Raw genomic sequence first — 17,846 nt, forward strand, 5'->3', positions numbered from 1 at the left:
CCGCTCATCGGAGTGGACGTTCCCGACATCCCGGGACCTTGCGTTCCCGTTCTGTGTACGGAACGGCAGCGCAGGAGCAGATGCGCTCTTAGAGTCTTGCAAGATTTTGTAGTTTGGACAAATAGTACGTGTTTGGATTATAGTAGCCAGACAGGTTTTTATCTGATTGCCATCTGAGTGCAATCATGCAGAATACTGGAGTGCTGCTGTATTGCTATAGGGCAGTGCAGACAACCAACTGTTCACAAAATCATTATTTCTTTTTTTTTTTTCCAACATAAGGCCCAAGTTACCACAGACTGAGAACAGGCAAGGGACTGAGGAAGTGAGAAGTAACTAAGCTTACTGCAGCCATGAACGATCCAGAATAGTTGAATAAGTCAGAGACTGAGGGTGGCCATACATGGTACAATTTTTCATTTTTTTCGATTACATAATTTAGTTCAATTATTCCGTGAGATCGAATATAAAGATTTTTCCACCATGTCGGATCTAATTTTTCTTGAAAAAAACGGGATAATAGTTTGAATTTCTTGATCGAAAAAAAATATTTTCAACATTCGATTTGATCATTTAGATCGAATAAACGGGATAATCGAAATTTTTATTGTACCATGTATGGCCACCATAAGACAAACCTTTGTAATGTCAATATTTCACACTAATGACACGCTTGCTTTGGGTTTGTTCCCACTGGCGGCTTTTTGTTATCTGGAAACACACATTCTGTGATACTCTTAGGCTACTTGCACACCAAGACGTTGCGTTAGGTGCCACGTTAAGGTCGCATAACGTGCCCCTAACACAACGTATGGTGCTGCAAGAGAGGACGGTAGAGTGAGACGCGTTAGGCGGCTCTATCCCTATAAGGTCTCCCAGAGTGGCGCTGATTGGCCGGCGGGACCACATGATGCGGAGCGAGACACTCCGCATCACGTGGTCCCGCCGGCCAATCAGCGGCCGCCAGTGCAGTGAATATTAAGTAGCCATGGGCGCGGCTACTGTAGCTGGCTCTCCCCGCCTCCTCTCCGCCCCCCACTGAGCATGTGCGAACAGTCTAACGCGGCTATAGCCGCTCCAACGCCGTAGCATGCTGCACTTTGCGAACAACGTGCAGGGTTACATGTAACGCAACGTGGGCTGTGTGAACAGCCCACTTGTGTTACATTGCTGTGCGTTGGGGGAGCGTTACAGGCTGCACTAACGTGTGCCTGTAACGTCTTAGTGTGTAAGCAGCCTTAGGGTTCGATTCCGATCCGCTCCCCAAAGCGCTGCCTGTACCATTTCTGGGGCGATTTGCCTCAATGGAAGGTGTAGGTAAATCGCAAAGTGCTAGAAAAAGTGCTTTGTATAGCGATTTCCCCAGCGCTTTTAAGAATAAATACATTGTATTTATTTTCCGTCATGAAGTGAAAAAAAAAAAAAATCGATCTGCAAAAGTGCTTAGAAAAGCGCAAGGAAAGGCGATGCAATAGTGCTCGCGATTTATAATGTGAACATAGCCTTAAAGGGAACCAAAACTAATACCAGTCAGACTGGATTAGCTGTATGCTTGTTACAGGTGTGTGATTCAGCCACTACTGCAGCCAAAGAGATCAGCAGGACTGCCAGGCAACTGGTATTGTTTAAAAGGAAAAATCCATATCCCTCTCAGTTTAGGTTCCACACAAACATTTTTATTTTTTACAATTTGAACATTTTTGTTTTTTGCTTGGAAATTAGACTCATGGACGCGATGTACCATACACATATATTCGATTAGGATACAATAATGACAAAAAAAAAAAAAAAAACAATATAAAAAACAAATACATTGAAATGAAAGTAAAATTATTGTGGATTTGTATTCCAACACAAGAATTACAAAAACACACAGCCAAAACAACAAACCAATAAGAAATGAAGAAAAATCCTGGAGTGACTCCTCCCACAACTTCATCTATTACAATAGATGTGCTCCTTCTGTGACCTCTGCCTGACTAGTCAAAAACACTACAAATTTAAGTGGTCTGAAACTCCAACATAACATTCAATAAAATGTGTTTTCCTATCTTTTATTACCCATACAGTTATCAGATTTGCTTTAGTGCTTAACCTTTTCTGGACCAGCACCCTCTACCCCCTTAAGGACCAGAGGGTGCTGGTCCAGCAAACTGCCGCTTCCCGACGTATCACCGCAAGTTAACGTCGCTCCCGCCGGACACGCCGCTCTGTCCCCGCCGCAGGCTGCTCTCTCTGCTGTCGCTATGACGGCAGAGCGCTGTGCGCCGCTCAGGAGCAGTTTTCATTGGCTCCTGACCCTGTCACTCAATATAAGCCAATGGGAACGGCTCCTGCCCGGCTCACAGTGCTCTGCCGTCATAGAGGCGGCAGGGCATCACATTGCGGCGGGGGCAGAGCGGACCGAGCGACGGGCAGGGGCGCGCGGTCAATGGGACATAGAGTTTACGTCCGGTCAGGCCGCAGCGCCCTGCCCCCCCCCCCCCCCCCCCCCGATGTAGATTTGTACTCGCTCGGTCCGCAGGTAGTTAAGTAATATTGTCTGTCTACAAATTACAAGTTCCCAAAGTGTAGTTTATCTTGCCCTGAAAGCTGGCATTGCATTTTATTCAAACTACTTTTTATTATATATTAACATCCTCTAATGAGCTTTGCTGAACTGTGTGTGTCTCTGAAGCACAGAAAGTTCATGTTGACTTGTTAGACTGTGTTTACACACATTGTAACAACATTGGAATGTAAACAAAGATACTGTTACCTCCAGTTTGGATGCGGATTTGAAGCTGAATAGCAGGACAAAGTGCTTTTGTTTAACCATTTCAGGGATTTTCTGCTAGAATTATTTTCTGAGATAGCAGCTTTCAAGCTGTGAGGAATCTTTTAGCGCAAAGTAAAAATGCTGGCTTTCAGACCGCTTTAATACTGCAAATTCCCTGTTATCAGGCAACCGGAAGTCTCAACTAATTGGCATGCCTGAGGGATAACGGGGACTTTATTTTTGTGGCTTTTTAAAATAGGCTTTTTTAAAATACTTATCCAACTTCCAGCGACGTCTAGCAGCCTTCCTGCAGCTTCCATGCATGCGAGTCGACAAGTCACCTGACACGCCGGCATGCATTCATAGAGAAAGCCAGAAGCCACTAGGAGCCGGCTAGGTGCTGCAGGAAGGCTGCTAGACGTCGCTGGATGCTCTGTAAGTATTTGGGTGTGGAGGGGGGAGGGCTATACAATTTCTTTGGATGATAGAATTTCAGACGACCCAAACCTTTCAATCATATATACATATACACACACACGTCGACCTATGCCCGTTTAAAATCTGGCTCCAGGTCCGTCAGCGCATGCACACACACACACACACACACACACACACACACACACACACACACACACACACACACACACACACACACACACACACACACACACACACACACACCAGCTGTCAGTGCTGGACATGCGCAGTAGCTCAAACGCACAGACACAGGAGCATGGGACACAGAGACACAGGGAGATTATTGTATAGGATTGTATAGGATATTCATACGATAGATTTTCATTGAATTGGCATAAAATCTAATGTTTTAGTTGTAACATGCGTGGCCACCTTTTGCTTTTCCACATAGCAGCCTCATGGCATTCCGGTCAATGTGTCGGGATTCAATACATTTTATAAACATACTATTGTATGCATTTGTGCGTGCTCCGCTCTGCTGATACATCATATAAATGCACATGCACAGCATACTGCATACCAGCGAGCATACCTATGGCATCAGACAGTGGTTCGTGTATCTGAGCTGGCCACACACCCCCTTAGGGCCTGTCCTCTTATTGGAGGCCACCTCAGGAGGAGAACAGATACACTTGTTTTGATTGGATGATCAAAGCACCCTATATGGAGCCACTGTACAGTACCTGTAGCTTAAAGGACATCCGAGGTGAAAATAAACTGATAAGAAAAACAATTGCATCTATCCTCCTTTTCCTAAAAATGACTTTTTAAGATATCCCATAGTTTTATTTTATATTTAAATATAGTTTTTACTGTTTCATTGCATCTGCTCATTGATACCTTCATTGAAGCATGTCAGAGCTAGAATCTATGAATTATTGACCCTTTTATCTCTTATCTGCTCTCAGAAGCCATTTACTGACAGGAATGTGTTTTATGGCTATCATATCAGCGAGTGTTATGCTATAGTTATGCTATAGTCTGACCCTGTCCGACCTGGACAGAAACTGTCACTTGCATACCTTTCAGGTAAACAAAGAAAAAAGGAACACAGCCTAGTTATTTGTGTGCATGGCACTGTACATACACGTCTCTCCAAGTCACCTCAGTTGTCCACGTGGCGGACTAGCGACCGTTGCGGAGACAGAAGTTGCCGGCGATTGAACTTTTCAATCGCACGGCAACTTCACTTCCCGGCGACAGTCGTACACACGGGGCAACTGCCGCCGCAACATGCCCAGTGTGTATGAGCCATTAAACTGATATCACCAATAGTACCATACTCCTTAAGACCTTCTGTCTGTAAATCTCCATAATAAATTCAGCGCTAACAGATTCTCTGTTGTATTACACCACCACACCGAAAGGGCTTACCAGAACCATGCACACTCAAGTTATAAGGGTTTACCAACCAAGAACCACTGATGGCACGATATTAGCGAAACCGGTCGGGGAGGAGTGGACAGCGGTATGGTGGCACAGTTCAGGATTTTTTATTTTTTAATGCATATACATGTTCCGGCTACCTGTCATGATGGCCCATAGGTAAGTGAAAGTTTAGTATAGCACTGGAAACCTTTGATGCTCTGAGGCATCATGAGACTCCAAGGTAAAGATCAGCATCTCCTAAAAACAGCTTCAGATGTACAAACAAAAGGTTATCTGTGGCTCTGTGCTTGACATCAGACAGTCCCATCCGTGCCGGATAAGAGAGACCCTACTGTAAATGCAATTGGAAGGAATCAATAACAGGATGAAAGAGTTAACCAATCCGATCATTTCAAATGGAATCAACCCAAAAAAGGATAGATGAAAAGGTTGATAAACCAATCATCATTTGTTGTCAATTGCAACCATCAACACTCTCCGATCAGACTGGAAAGTCAATCATTTGCTAAATTGTATGGTTAATGGGCACCTTCAGTATGATTTGTTTTTGTGACATTTTGACCTTGAGGTTTATAATCACACTTGCAAGAAGTGCATGTGGCAAAATGTGTGCTACCCAGTGCTGGGCCGAAATTACGCATGAGCGTAATTACGCATCGTAATTCAATGTAAATTTACGCGTAAGCGCTACGCGTAACTTACGGTCTTACGCGTAATTATTTACGCGTAAGCAGTTAAGTGGTATCGTAATTACGCTGTCTACCGTAATTGCTAGGTATGCGTAATTTTACGAAGACTTACGCGTAATTACTAACGTAAAAACTCCCCTTTTCTAAGAGTAGCCAATCAGTCAACATCCTAAGCAACCAATAGTATCTTCTCCCGCCCTTCAGTATATAAGCGTACGTTTTGAATTTTTTTTTTTTTTGCATAAATCGAAAACCTGAAATTGCACAGAAAAACTCAGGAGCAAGTGTGACCCCTGCCTCAGACAATTTCATGCAGCTACCAGTATTGCAATAACCAAACTATCGCGTTTACCCGAAAATAAGCCCTACCTTATATTTCAAGCATACTTGAAATATAAGCCATCCCCTGAAAATAAACCCTAGCAGGATAGCGGTAGGACACTATACATTTTCACAGACCTCAGCTGCTGTGGGGTTCCATCCCTTCCTGCTTCTGACATGGGACGCTAGAGTGTGAGAGCTAACTGGACGAGGAGGGAGAGGAATGAGAGGGAAGCCCTCACCACTGTCAGTTGACAGCTTTTGACTTTAGCTGGGCAGATTGTTTATGCTGTTGTGCTGCTGGATTACCCTCACAGGCGATTGGGCGCTTCAGGCACCTCTCGTTTAGCTATCCCTGGCGGTATAATGCCAGTTGTCAGACGCTCTCCATCCACCGCTACTGCGCGCCGATGTTGCTTCCACTCTCCGCACTTTTTCCAGCTCACTTGCGCCAGGTACATTATGGCAGTATTACTGTATTTTCCTGCGTATAAGACTACTTTTTAACCTTTGAAAATCTTCTAAAAAGTTGGGGGTCGTCTTATGCGTCGGGTGTCATTGATGCTGCTGAGGACTGTAGTGAATCAGCGCAGGCACGCATGTGCGCGATCTGAGAGGCAGAGGAAGTAAATAGGATACAAGGGTGGGCCAGAAGGGTGTAAGAGGCGTGTTTTATGGGCACAGAGCGATCTATTCTTCCATACCTCTTTGATAAACAGGGAGAGAGGGAGAGCTGACCAATCCGCTTAGAGAGTGGGAGAGGGAGAGTTGACCAATCCAACCAGTCATTCACATATATACGGTTATATACTGGGTACCACATACAGTACAGCACCATTATATGATGTTTTTTAATATTTATTTTGTGTGCGTTGAAAGAGGGGTAGTCTTATACGGCGAGTATATCCCAAACTCTCTATTTTAACTGGAAAAGTTGGGGGGTCGTCTTGTAAGCCCAGTCGTCTTATACGCCGGCATATACGGTACTTACTCCGCGCTATCAGCTAAGCAAATGCCACCCGTCCGCCTTGCTGATTTACCTTGTGGATTTGTCTGGTTCACCTAGGCTTTTGCTCCATTGGCAGTAGCTGTGATTTCTGCAAAATATAAGACCTCCCCGAAAAAAAGTCCTAGTGCACCTTTTGGAGGAAAAATTAATGACAGGGTCATATTTTCGGGGAAACACGGTATACCGTAATTACATAAACCATAAATAAATCGTAGAGTACCAGCAGATAAATATTTACCTTCAAGTGGTGCATTTATTGACATATAAAAGACGTTATACACACTTTAGACATTTACATTTTGTAATGAGTATCAGATACCAGAGAATTTAATATTACAGATCTGGCTTCTGATGACACTTCGATCATTTATGCTGGATGGATTTCTGTAAATAAGAGCCATCGTTCAGTGACATTACACTACAGACATACAAAGGCACCAGTAGAGACCTCTGACAATCTGCCCCCCTGTGTGGGTGTCGTCCATCACAGCTCCACCCAGCAGTGTCGCTACACTCCTCCGTGAGGCTGACCTGTGAGCCAATAACTTGTCACCATTTTGTACGCGTCACAACGGAGTGATGAGACCAAACACACTAAACAGCCCCAACCAAGGCCAATATTGGAATCCTGTGATGAGTATTCACCCATTTACTACTCGGTTAGAGAGGAATTGTTTGGAATCACGATTGGTAGCAATTCGTAATTCATAAGCCAGGCATGATGGGATAAAAACGTATTTCCTCCTCCAAACCAGTACCGGGTGGTTCCAAATGACCTCCATGCTTCCCAATACCTACTGGTCCTTATAAAGTAAAAAGGAGTCCAAAACGAGTACTTAACAGCGAGTGCGGCGAGAATCATTCTGCCGGGGGCGCTCCAGGATCATGTGACAGGAACAACCACTTTCTGATTGACCACTATGTTCTCCAGCCTCTTCTTTATCTTCAGGAAATGCCGCTTAAACTCCAGACCGTCACCCTGAAAGACAGAAACAGGGTAAGCACTGGAAACTCCAGCCGGAATATCTTATTTACAAATTAGAATTCATGTGTTTTACTATTAAGCCTGCTAAACACAGCTGACACTGAGGGCCCTTTTCCACTAGCAATCGCAATCACAAATCACAAACGCCAGTGATTGCGATTGCGATTTTTCATTAATTCTGTTATGCGATTGCGATTTGCGATTTTCATTTGCATTGCATTATCATTGTAAAAATCGCTCCAGCAAGCGATTGCGATTTGCGATTAGCGATTTCCAAATCGAATCACTGTAGTGGAAAATACTTCTCATGCTTTCTATGATAAAGTAACAACCCTAGCGATTTAAAAATCACTAGCGATTTGCGATTTTGCGATTCAGCAATCACAATCGCTCTAGTGGAAAAGGGCCCTGAGGGCTCCCCCTTTACTGCTAGATGGTTCATCAGCGTACGAGATAACTGGCCGCCGGGAGACTTGGGCACAGGATACAGCCGGTATATGGCTGATCCTGCACAAGTCCCGGCCGTGTTAATTACTATTCCCCCTCCAGGTCCCGGTGGATGGTGGAGAATAATGTAATTTTGCTTCCAGCTATTGCTGGCGGCAGAATTACAGGGCTTTAAAAGCAACTTCAGCTCCGACTTCTGACAACGCTGAAGTTACTCACTGTGTGCCGCTATAGCACTAATTCCTATTACGGTCTATGGAGGCGCCGGCTTCTGATGGACAGGGACAGACATCCCAATATTACTGTAAGAGGGCCATGATGCGAGACACAATATGAGGCCATTTATAACTTAAAGGACCTCTGTCGCGAAAATCTTAAAAATATTTAAAACATATACAATTAAGAAGCACATTTCTTCCGGAGTAAAGTGAGCCATAAATTACTTTTCGCCTAAGTTGCTGTCACTTACAGTAGGTAGCAGAAATCTGACAGAACCTACAGGTTTTGGACTAGCCCATCTCCTCATAGGGGGTTCACAGGGATTTCTTTATTTTCAAAATTCACATAGTGAATGGCAGTTGCTCTATCCAACTGCCAAAAAAAAGTGCACGGTGAGCAGGGAGGCTGGTCAGCATCTTTGTTTACATTTTTTTCAGGGAGTGTCTTTATAAAGAATAAAGGCCATGCTGAGAATCCCCTATGGAGAGGTGGACTATCCCAAAGCCTGTCGGCAATATCAGATTTCTACTACTTACTGTGACAGCAACATAGGAGAAAAGTAATTTATGGCTCATTTTACTCAGGAAGAAACTTACTTCTTATCTGTATGAGTTTTAAAATTTAGATTTTCACGACAGTTCCTCTTTAAATCTTCCCACTGTTGCTTTGAGCCTCCCACTGTGCTTTATCAGGACATTGTCACAGGGACACTTTGGATTTCCATTTTACAGCTGTCACCAGGAGAGATTGGAATAACTCTCTAAACAGGGACATGCATGCCAAAGAAAACTGTCAAAGCTGAGATTTGGTCCTCTTCTTGGGAAAATGGCCTAACTTCCTGCTACTGACAGGAACATATGGCTGTCCAGGATTTCACATCAAATCGGCGATTATCCAATCTATAAGCTGCATACCTTTGAAAGACGGAAATCCAATAATATTTTTTCCTCCATTTCCACCAGATTGACCTTAAATATCAACTTGTTGTTTCGTCGATCAGTGGTCGAGAGCGTCACCTATAGTATAAACCAGAATGAGATTAGTACGTTATATCAATAGCTCTCAGCTTTATTATATTATGTACAAAAGCCACTGTCTATATTGTGGTCTGTAATGTTATCCAGCGTGCCACTTGACAAATTTACACAAAATCATAGCTAAATATTGCATTACTGATGCCCACTGCCATCTAAACCTTGTAGAGCAGCCTTTCTCAATTGTTTTAACCTGCAGGAAGCCTGCAAATAATTTTTGGATCTCAAGTAACCCCTGAAAATACTTTTTTGATCCCGCAGAACCCGTGCATTTATTTTGCAGGAGGCATGGTCTTTAAAGTAGGATTGTCTGTTTTTCACTTCCCCCTATTAAACTGCCACTCATACGGTTTCCTTATTCTAGTGCATTTAATTAATGTGCATAAATATTTGTACCCCTTATTCGGGGCTTCTTTTTACAGTATCTAGTATATTGTTCTCCCTCGTATTTCACCTACGATGGGGGAAAATGCAAAGGAACCCCTGCAGACTACCTAAGGAACCCTGGGGCTCCAGGGAACCCTGGTTGAGAAAGCCAATTGTAGAGGCTGCAGAATGCACCAAATCTGTGGATCCTCCAGGGGCTTCCAGAGTCCTCATGCCCACCATTGCCGCACACGGACCCCCAGAACAGGTCAGAGCTTCTCAGATTTGTTAACATGGCCGCAGACCCAGCCGTGTAGGAGAGCGGCCGTACTGTGCCTGTGTGAGTAGGTTTGCACTTGTGCAGTAAACCCCTGCAGCTGCTTGTGGACTACTGTACAGGTGTGATCGTACTCTTGTGGGTGCAGCAGGGCTACACTCACGCACAAAGGGGAGTGCGGCAGCGGTCCTGGGCAGCAGGGGTGGTCTTGATGAGGACACAGAAAACCTTCCAGGAGTTGCCCTCTTTGTAGGTATCTAACTTTTTTGTTAGCATCCACCTTGGGATCTCTTTAAAGAGAACCCGAGGTGGGTTTCTGCAATCAATATATTAGGACACAGAGGCACATTCTGCACCGCAAATCGCCACGTTAGCAAACACACAGATTGTCGCTATGGGCCGTTTACATTGATGCTGCCGCTCACCGCTACTCCACCTCCTGTATATTGCGGCTACCTGCCTGCGTCACTTCCCTCCCCGCCTCCGTAAGCTTCCTCCAATCAGCTTACGGAGGCGGGAAAGGACGCAGACGGGGAGCCATGATATACAGGAGGCGGGGGAGCGGCGGTAAGTGGTAGCATCAATGTAAACAGCCCAGAGCGACAATCTGTGTGTCGCTAGCGTGGCGGTTTTTATAAGGGGGGGAGGGCAGCAGAGCATGAGGGGCAGCTGGAGGAACACTATAAAGACACGGAGGCTGGTGATTGTATGCAGAATGTGCCTCTGTGTCCTAATATTGATTGCAGAAACCCACATCGGGTTCTCTTTAAGTACCGTTATACCGACTCTTTAAAGCCTTTTTGTAAATTGCTTCCACTGAAAACGTATTTGAAAACATTTTTAGAATTATTACACAGCTTGAAGATTATTAAAATGCAACATTACTTAGAATCTGCACAGTTCCTTCCATCATGGTTATAAACTATGGACATATCCTGTATATACTCGCATATAAGCCAACCTGTGTAGAAGCCGAGGTGCCCACTTTTCCTTCAGAAACCAGGAAAAAGTGATGGACTCACGTATAAGCCCCCTCCCCAGTAGCCATATCTGCCCCCAGTACAAGTCATCCTCTCTCTCCATAGTCAGATGTGCATCAAGGATGATACAGCCGTGAGTCAAGATACCACTAGATGGCGTCATAGATATGTTGGTTTATGGTTATAACACATGAAGGTTTATGCACCACAGGATCTGTAGATCGCCTATATACACCATGTATGTACTCTGCCCGAGGAGCAGCTACTCACCTGATTGGCACAACATTTCTTCCAGACATAGCCCATCTTCTCACACGTGTCCTTCAGATTATTGTATGAATGGTCGGCATCCACATTGGTAAAGAACCGCGTCATCCGCTTAACTAAACGCTGCCACGGGTTCTGTGGGTTTGGAAAGACAGATTTTATTTTTTGATTTTTTTTCAAAGAAAAAGACCGGTTAGAAAAAAAAAACAACAACAAAAACAAAAGCAAAGCAAAAAGTCATGCAAAATTTACGCCTAAGAAAAATGAAAGGATATTCCTAGTGCCTAAGGAAGGCTCACCATGAAGGTCACTTTGGGCGATTGTAAGGTCTAATGCATTGTCAGGGCCTTCTGCCCCTTCGCGCCATTAGAGCAATGGGAAAGGTTGACAAACTGTTCCCCTTATCTTCCCAGTGTTTAGAGGTTAAGGTAGGGGTGTTACCTGTGAGGCCCTGATGAGAGTATGGACAGGATATGAGGATAGGTATGTCGCGGGTGTTACCTGTGAGGCTCCTGGCGAGTGTATGGACAGGATATGAGGATAGGTATGTCAGGGTGTTACCTGTGAGGCCCCCGGTGAGTGTATGGACAGGATATGAGGCCCCCGGGGTGTCACCCTGGACTCCGCCCTCCTTCACCTCACACATCCAAACTGTAGCTAGGGCCTGCTATTTCCACTTACGCAACATCTCCAAGATCCGGCCTTTCCTGACCCCAGACACTGCCAAACTCCTTGTCCATGCCCTCATCTCCCGCCTGGACTACTGCAACTCCCTCCTGTCAGGCCTTCCTCAAAACCACATCGCCCCCCTACAATCCATCATGAACGCAGCAGCCAGACTCATCTACTCCTCTCACCGCTCTGTCTCCACGACTCCCCTACGCAAATCTCTTCATTGGCTTCCAATTCACTTCAGAATCAGCTTTAAAGGGGAACTGAAGAGAGGGGTATATGAGGGCTGCCATGTTTATTTCCTTTTAAGCAATACCAGTTGCCTGGCAGCCCTGCTGATCCTCTGCCTCTAATACTATTAGCCATAGCCCCTGAACAAGCATGCAGCAGATCAAGATCTGACTTTAAAGTCAGATCTGACAAGACTAGCTGCATGCTTGTTTCTGGTGTTATTCAGATACTACTGCAGAGAAATAGACCAGCAGGGCTGCCAGGCAACTGGTATTGATTAAAAGGAAATAAATATGGCAGCCTCCATATACCTCTTACTTCAGTTCCCCTTTAAGATCCTATGTTTGGCCTACAAATCCATACACAAGTCCTGCCCAACCTACATCTCTGACCTGGTCAGCAGATATACACCTGGCCGCCCACTTCGCTCCTCCAACAACCTCCTCTTAACCACCCCACGCATCTCTCACTCCCATGCACGACTGCAGGACTTCACTAGAGCTGCCCCCATCCTGTGGAAGTCTCTCCCACTGCCCATCAGGCTTGCTCCCTCCTTTAACACCTTCAAAAAAGCACTCACTCACTTCTTCAAGGAGGCCTACATCAACTCAACACTGCCCTAATCCTTTCTGCCAATAACTTCTTGATGCACCCCCTCCTTTTGTGTCACCAGCCCTTCCCTCTAGATTGTAAGCCTTTGGCAGGGCCCTCTCCCCTTGTGTATCATACTTGACTGTGCACTTTACCCAGAATTTGGAACTGGTAATTTTTACCACTACCACTCCAGTTTATGATCTGGCATTGTACTACTATATGCATTGTGTTGTGTATCTTATTGCTATTACCTGTATTGTTGTATTTATTGTCTATTATCTGTATTGTTCTGTCACCCCTGTTATCATTTGTCTGTAATCCTATTTATTGTACAGCGCTGCGTAATATGTTGGCGCTATATAAATCAAATAATAATAATAATAATAATATGAGGATAGGTATGTCGGGGTGTTACCTGTGAGGCCCCCGGTGAGTGTATGGACAGGATAAGAGGATAGGTATGTCGGGGTGTTACCTGTGAGGCCCCGGTGAGTGTATGGACAGGATAGGAGGATAGGTATGTAGGGGTGTTACCTGTGAGGCCCCCGGTGAGTGTATGGACAGGATAAGAAGATAGGTATGTCGGGGTGTTACCTGTGAGGCCCAGGTGAGTGTATGGACAGGATAGGAGGATAGGTATGTAGGGGTGTTACCTGTGAGGCCCCCGGTGAGTGTATGGACAGGATAAGAGGATAGGTATGTCGGGGTGTTACCTGTGAGGCCCTGGTGAGTGTATGGACAGGATAATAGAAAAGGTATGCCGCGGTGTTACCTGTGAGGCCCCCGGTGAGTGTATGGACAGGATAGGAGGATAGGTATGCCGCGGTGTTACCTGTGAGGCCCCCGGAGTGCCCAGCAGCTGACTGTTGAGCAGCATGTTCTCTGGGCAGGCTGGCTGTGAGAAGCTGATTCCCTTGCCCTGCACCAGTGAGTCTATGTGAGAGCAGCTGCTATCCCAGGCTGGGGAGGCTGTGCGAGGTTCTGGCTGGGAGCTGGAATACTTTGTCTTCTCATCGCTGCAAAGGGAAAATCAGAGTGTTACAGTCTGCTAAAGAGGCAACATACAAGAGGTCTCTCCCATCAGCCCCCTTCTCATAGCAAACCTTCCTGAATACTCTGCAAATCAGTATCAAACTAATTCCAGTTCCCAGGAAGCAGACATTAAAAGTCAGCACCTCCATTAGCACTTTGAAATGTTACACATACGGAGCTGTCAAATTTCTTGGGATGGTCAAAACCAAGAATCAGAACCACCATTAAAGGGATACTTAGAGAGAACCCGAGGTGTGTTTTTCAAATCTTAATAGCACACAGAGGCATGTTCTGTGCACAATGACATGCGTCTGTCACTTCTATTGCTCCAACCAGCCCCCCCCCCCCATCCTGTGCCCGCACCGTCCTTTCGCAGCCATCCAGCAATCAGCAGCGAGCCCTCAAAGCTGGCCGGTCAAACCCAGTTCCAGGCTACTGTGCATGCGCGGCCCCAAGCACTCTGATTGTGCACCCGTTCTCGGGAGCGTTATGCGCAGGCGCAGTAGATTCTTTCGTGGCCAGCTTTAAGGGTGTCGTCGGTGCTCTATGGACGGTCTCGGAAAAACAGCGCAGGAACAGGATGACTCCAGGGGGCTGCAAGAAGCCCAAGGTAAGGTAAACTGCTCACTTAGGATTTCCTTAAAATAAGTATAGGATATTCTGCTGGAAGATGTTATTTTTCCATTTTCACTACTGCAGGAGTTTTGTACTAAAACATCATAAAAAAAAAATGTTGATAAAAACAAAAACACAACAAATGTGGACGGCTGTCTGTGTATCCCTAATACTGACAGACTGGACATCAGTACACAATTCCGAAATAAAGTTAAGGGCTGGAAGAGCTTTTCTAAGTCCTTTGTGATTTTAAAAGCTCTTGCTAGCGTTTTCCTCTTTGTGTGTTCACACTGGAGGGATGTGATTTTGTAAAAATCCCCCATAGCATTGTATTAGAAAGAGCTTTCAAAATCTCTTAAAAGGCTCTTGTAGTGTGAATCAGCCCAGCCGGATCCCCAGTATAGCTAGCTGGACATGGTGCCCCCCTTGTAGCCAGGTGACCCCCGTATCACCAGCAGCCTTTACCCACCTCCCTGGCTCCAGCGATGAGCAGGTCTAGCCTCCTCCGCTCTGGCCGGCATCCTTGCTCGTACGGCCGCTAAGTTCCCGGGATGCGGCTTGATGACGTTATGAAGCCGGAACTCGACACTTAACGCAGAGCGAGCTGGGTTGCCGGCCAGAGCGGAGGAGAGCGCCGATCGCCGGGGGACTGCCACATGACCAGGAGCCAAACCGCGATGGCTCCTGATCACTGAGGGGTCAGCTGTCACATGACCGCTTAATCTCCCCTCTCGGGTGCGCACGGTCGCGTCGAGAGCGGAAATGGCAGGTGGCGTAAATCCTACGACGCATCAGGCTTAGACAGCCACAAGTGAGGCGTAGGATTTACTATCAGCGGTCTCCAAAAGGGTAAACCACTGACACAAGCAGCCTACTAAAATGACAATTACCTGCGTGAGTGGTGAGAAAAGTCTGCATCACTGCGAATGTGTTTACTGAGAACTTCAGACGTTTCTGCAGAACCCCCCGAGGCAGTGCGATTTCTTTTCACACCTGATGGATTAAAAAGACATTTGTAAAGCAGGCTGTGCATTCATAACCAACCAAATAACTGTTCAGTGCTGACAATTCTAGTTCCTTTATTGTACAATTAGGGTACAATAGAACCATAATTCTGCATGTCAACAGACTACCCATACAATTCTATAGGCCTGTCTGCATTATAACGCATTCCATAATTCTAACTCGCTGCACGCAGCCTTTAAATTAACATGCATGGTATATAACACAGGCAGTGTCCATTGCAGTTCATACACATCATAACGTGTGATATGCAACCTGCAGTCAGAATCCTGCCTTAAAGAGACTCCGTAAACAAAAATTGCATCCTGTTTTTGATCATCCTACAAGTTCCAAAAGCTATTCTAATGTGTTCTGGCTTACTGCAGCACGTTCTACTATCACCATCTCTGTAATAAATCAACTTATCTCTCTCTTGTCAGACTTGTCAGGCCTGTGTCTGGAAGGCTGCCAAGTTCTTCAGTGTTGTGGTTCTGCTACGAACTCCCCCATCCAGGCCCCTCTCTGCACACTGCCTGTGTGATATTTAGATTAGTGCAGCTTCTCTCTGTTCTATTATCTTTTACAAGCTGGATAAATCCTCCTCTGAGCTGGCTGGGCTTTCACATACTGAGGAATTACATACAGGCACAGCTGTCTGCACTCTGCAGGAAGAAATAGCCTGACACTTCAGTGGAAGATAGCCGCAGGGGGAAAGAAACACACAAATGATCTCTTGAGATTCAGAAGGATGGCTGTATACAGCCTGCTTGTGTATGGATGTATTTTCTATGTGTGGACATACTGTACATCAATCTACTTCCTGTTTTGGTGGCCATTTTGTTTGTTTATAAACAAACTTTTTAAAACTATTTTTAACCACTTTTAATGCGGCGAGGAGCGGCGAAATTGTGACAGAGGGTAATGGGAGATGTCCCCTAACGCACTGGTATGTTTACTTTTGTGCGATTTTAACAATACAGATTAACCTTCCTCTTTTATTACACCGAGGAGACATAAGGTGGCCATACACTGGCCCGATTCGCTGCCGTTTCGACAGCAGATTCGATCACTGGGATCGAATCTGCTGCCAATCGTTCGCGCTACACGCCGAATTTCGATCCTTTTCGTCCGATCCCGTCGATCGCTCCGTGCGGAAAATTAGCGTCGATCGCCCGCGGGTAGGGAGCGCGTCGCTAGCGGTGTTCGAGTGCCCGACGACCGACGCAATAGAGCCGCATACCTGCTCCGCCGGCACGTCTACGCCCAGTCACCGCTGCTCCGTGTCCACGCTGGTCTCCGGCATGCTTCAGTTCCTCCGGCCCGGCAGGAAGTTTAAACAGTAGAGGGCGCTCTACTGTTTAAACTTCCTGCCGGGCAGGAAGAAGTAAAGCATGCCAGGGCCGGAGACCAGAGCGGAGACGGAGCAGCGGTGACCTGGGGACTGGAGTCGCGCCGGCGGAGCAGGTAATGTATGCGGGCGGGCGGAGCGGCGGCAGCACCACCACCACCGATTGTGAACGGTTTCAGGCTGAAATCGGTTCACAATCTGTTTGCAGTAAAGGCAGCCATACGATCCCTCTCTGATCAGATTCAATCAGATAGGGATCTGTCAGTTGGTCGAATCTGATGGCAAATCGACCAGTGTATGGCTACCTATAGGATTGGGTAAGGATTCATAGGGCAGCACATTTTATCATGCAGGAATTTATTTATCTGCTTCCATAAACCTGCTATTATATGGAATTCCCACATCAGGTGAAAAAAGGAGGGGGCAGTTGTCTGTGGATTATGGGCAGTTGTCTGTGGATTATGGGTTCTATTGTAGGGGTGATAGTAGGGGTCCCCGAGCCCCCTACTATCACCTATTTGCTATAAGCTCAGCCTTTATACCTCATCTTCCTGCTATCTCCCTGCCATTTCACCTTGGATTCATATCTTCCATTAGGTTGATCCCTCCATATTTGTTTACTCACAGTTTTTGTGGATCTTTTTTCTTTTTTTTTATCAGTCATTGGATTCTTATGTTTCTGCTAACATTTTATCTATGCACTTTGGCACTATAAACTTTGAATCTCCATATTTAGGCTTATGTCCTATCATCAATTTTTATGAAATATATGCTGTTATATTGCACCTTTCCCTTTATGCTCATTTACATGTGAGCTTTTACATTTATACACATTGTATTTACAGTTTAGCAGGTTTATGGCCTTACATAGTTTTATAATTTCACTTAAAAAGGAGCTGTCAGCCATACTATCTCCAAATAAAAAAAAAAAAAAATAATAATAATAAAAAAAAGCACACAACAACAACACATATAAGTAGATAAACACTTGCTCTACTTACCGTATTTTTCGGACTATAAGACGCACTTTTTCTCCCCCAAAAGTGGAGGGAAAAAGTCAGTGCGTCTTATAGTCCAAATGTACGTAGCAGTGCCTATGTTTTTTCTAGTTTCCGTGTCTGGTGTCCCCCTGTG

At 45.5% G+C, this 17,846-nt stretch overlaps 1 protein-coding gene across 3 annotated transcripts in view; it reads right to left on the minus strand.

The window, feature by feature from the left end:
- Positions 1-6,870: 6,870 nt before the first annotated feature.
- CHEK1 (checkpoint kinase 1) overlaps positions 6,871-17,846 on the minus strand; it is a 36,276-nt gene continuing 25,300 nt past the window's right edge. For all 3 annotated transcript variants that reach the window (XM_068242400.1, XM_068242398.1, XM_068242399.1), the window contains 5 exons: positions 15,253-15,355; positions 13,548-13,731; positions 11,222-11,353; positions 9,209-9,310; positions 6,871-7,622 (listed from right to left, as the gene is read on the minus strand). In XM_068242400.1, coding sequence (XP_068098501.1) covers positions 7,527-7,622; positions 9,209-9,310; positions 11,222-11,353; positions 13,548-13,731; positions 15,253-15,355 — 617 coding nt within the window. In that variant the 3' untranslated portion in view covers positions 6,871-7,526. The remainder of the gene's footprint in view (positions 7,623-9,208; positions 9,311-11,221; positions 11,354-13,547; positions 13,732-15,252; positions 15,356-17,846) is intronic.

The sequence above is a fragment of the Hyperolius riggenbachi genome, chromosome 6, assembly GCF_040937935.1.
Source record: "Hyperolius riggenbachi isolate aHypRig1 chromosome 6, aHypRig1.pri, whole genome shotgun sequence".
Taxonomy (NCBI): domain Eukaryota; kingdom Metazoa; phylum Chordata; class Amphibia; order Anura; family Hyperoliidae; genus Hyperolius; species Hyperolius riggenbachi.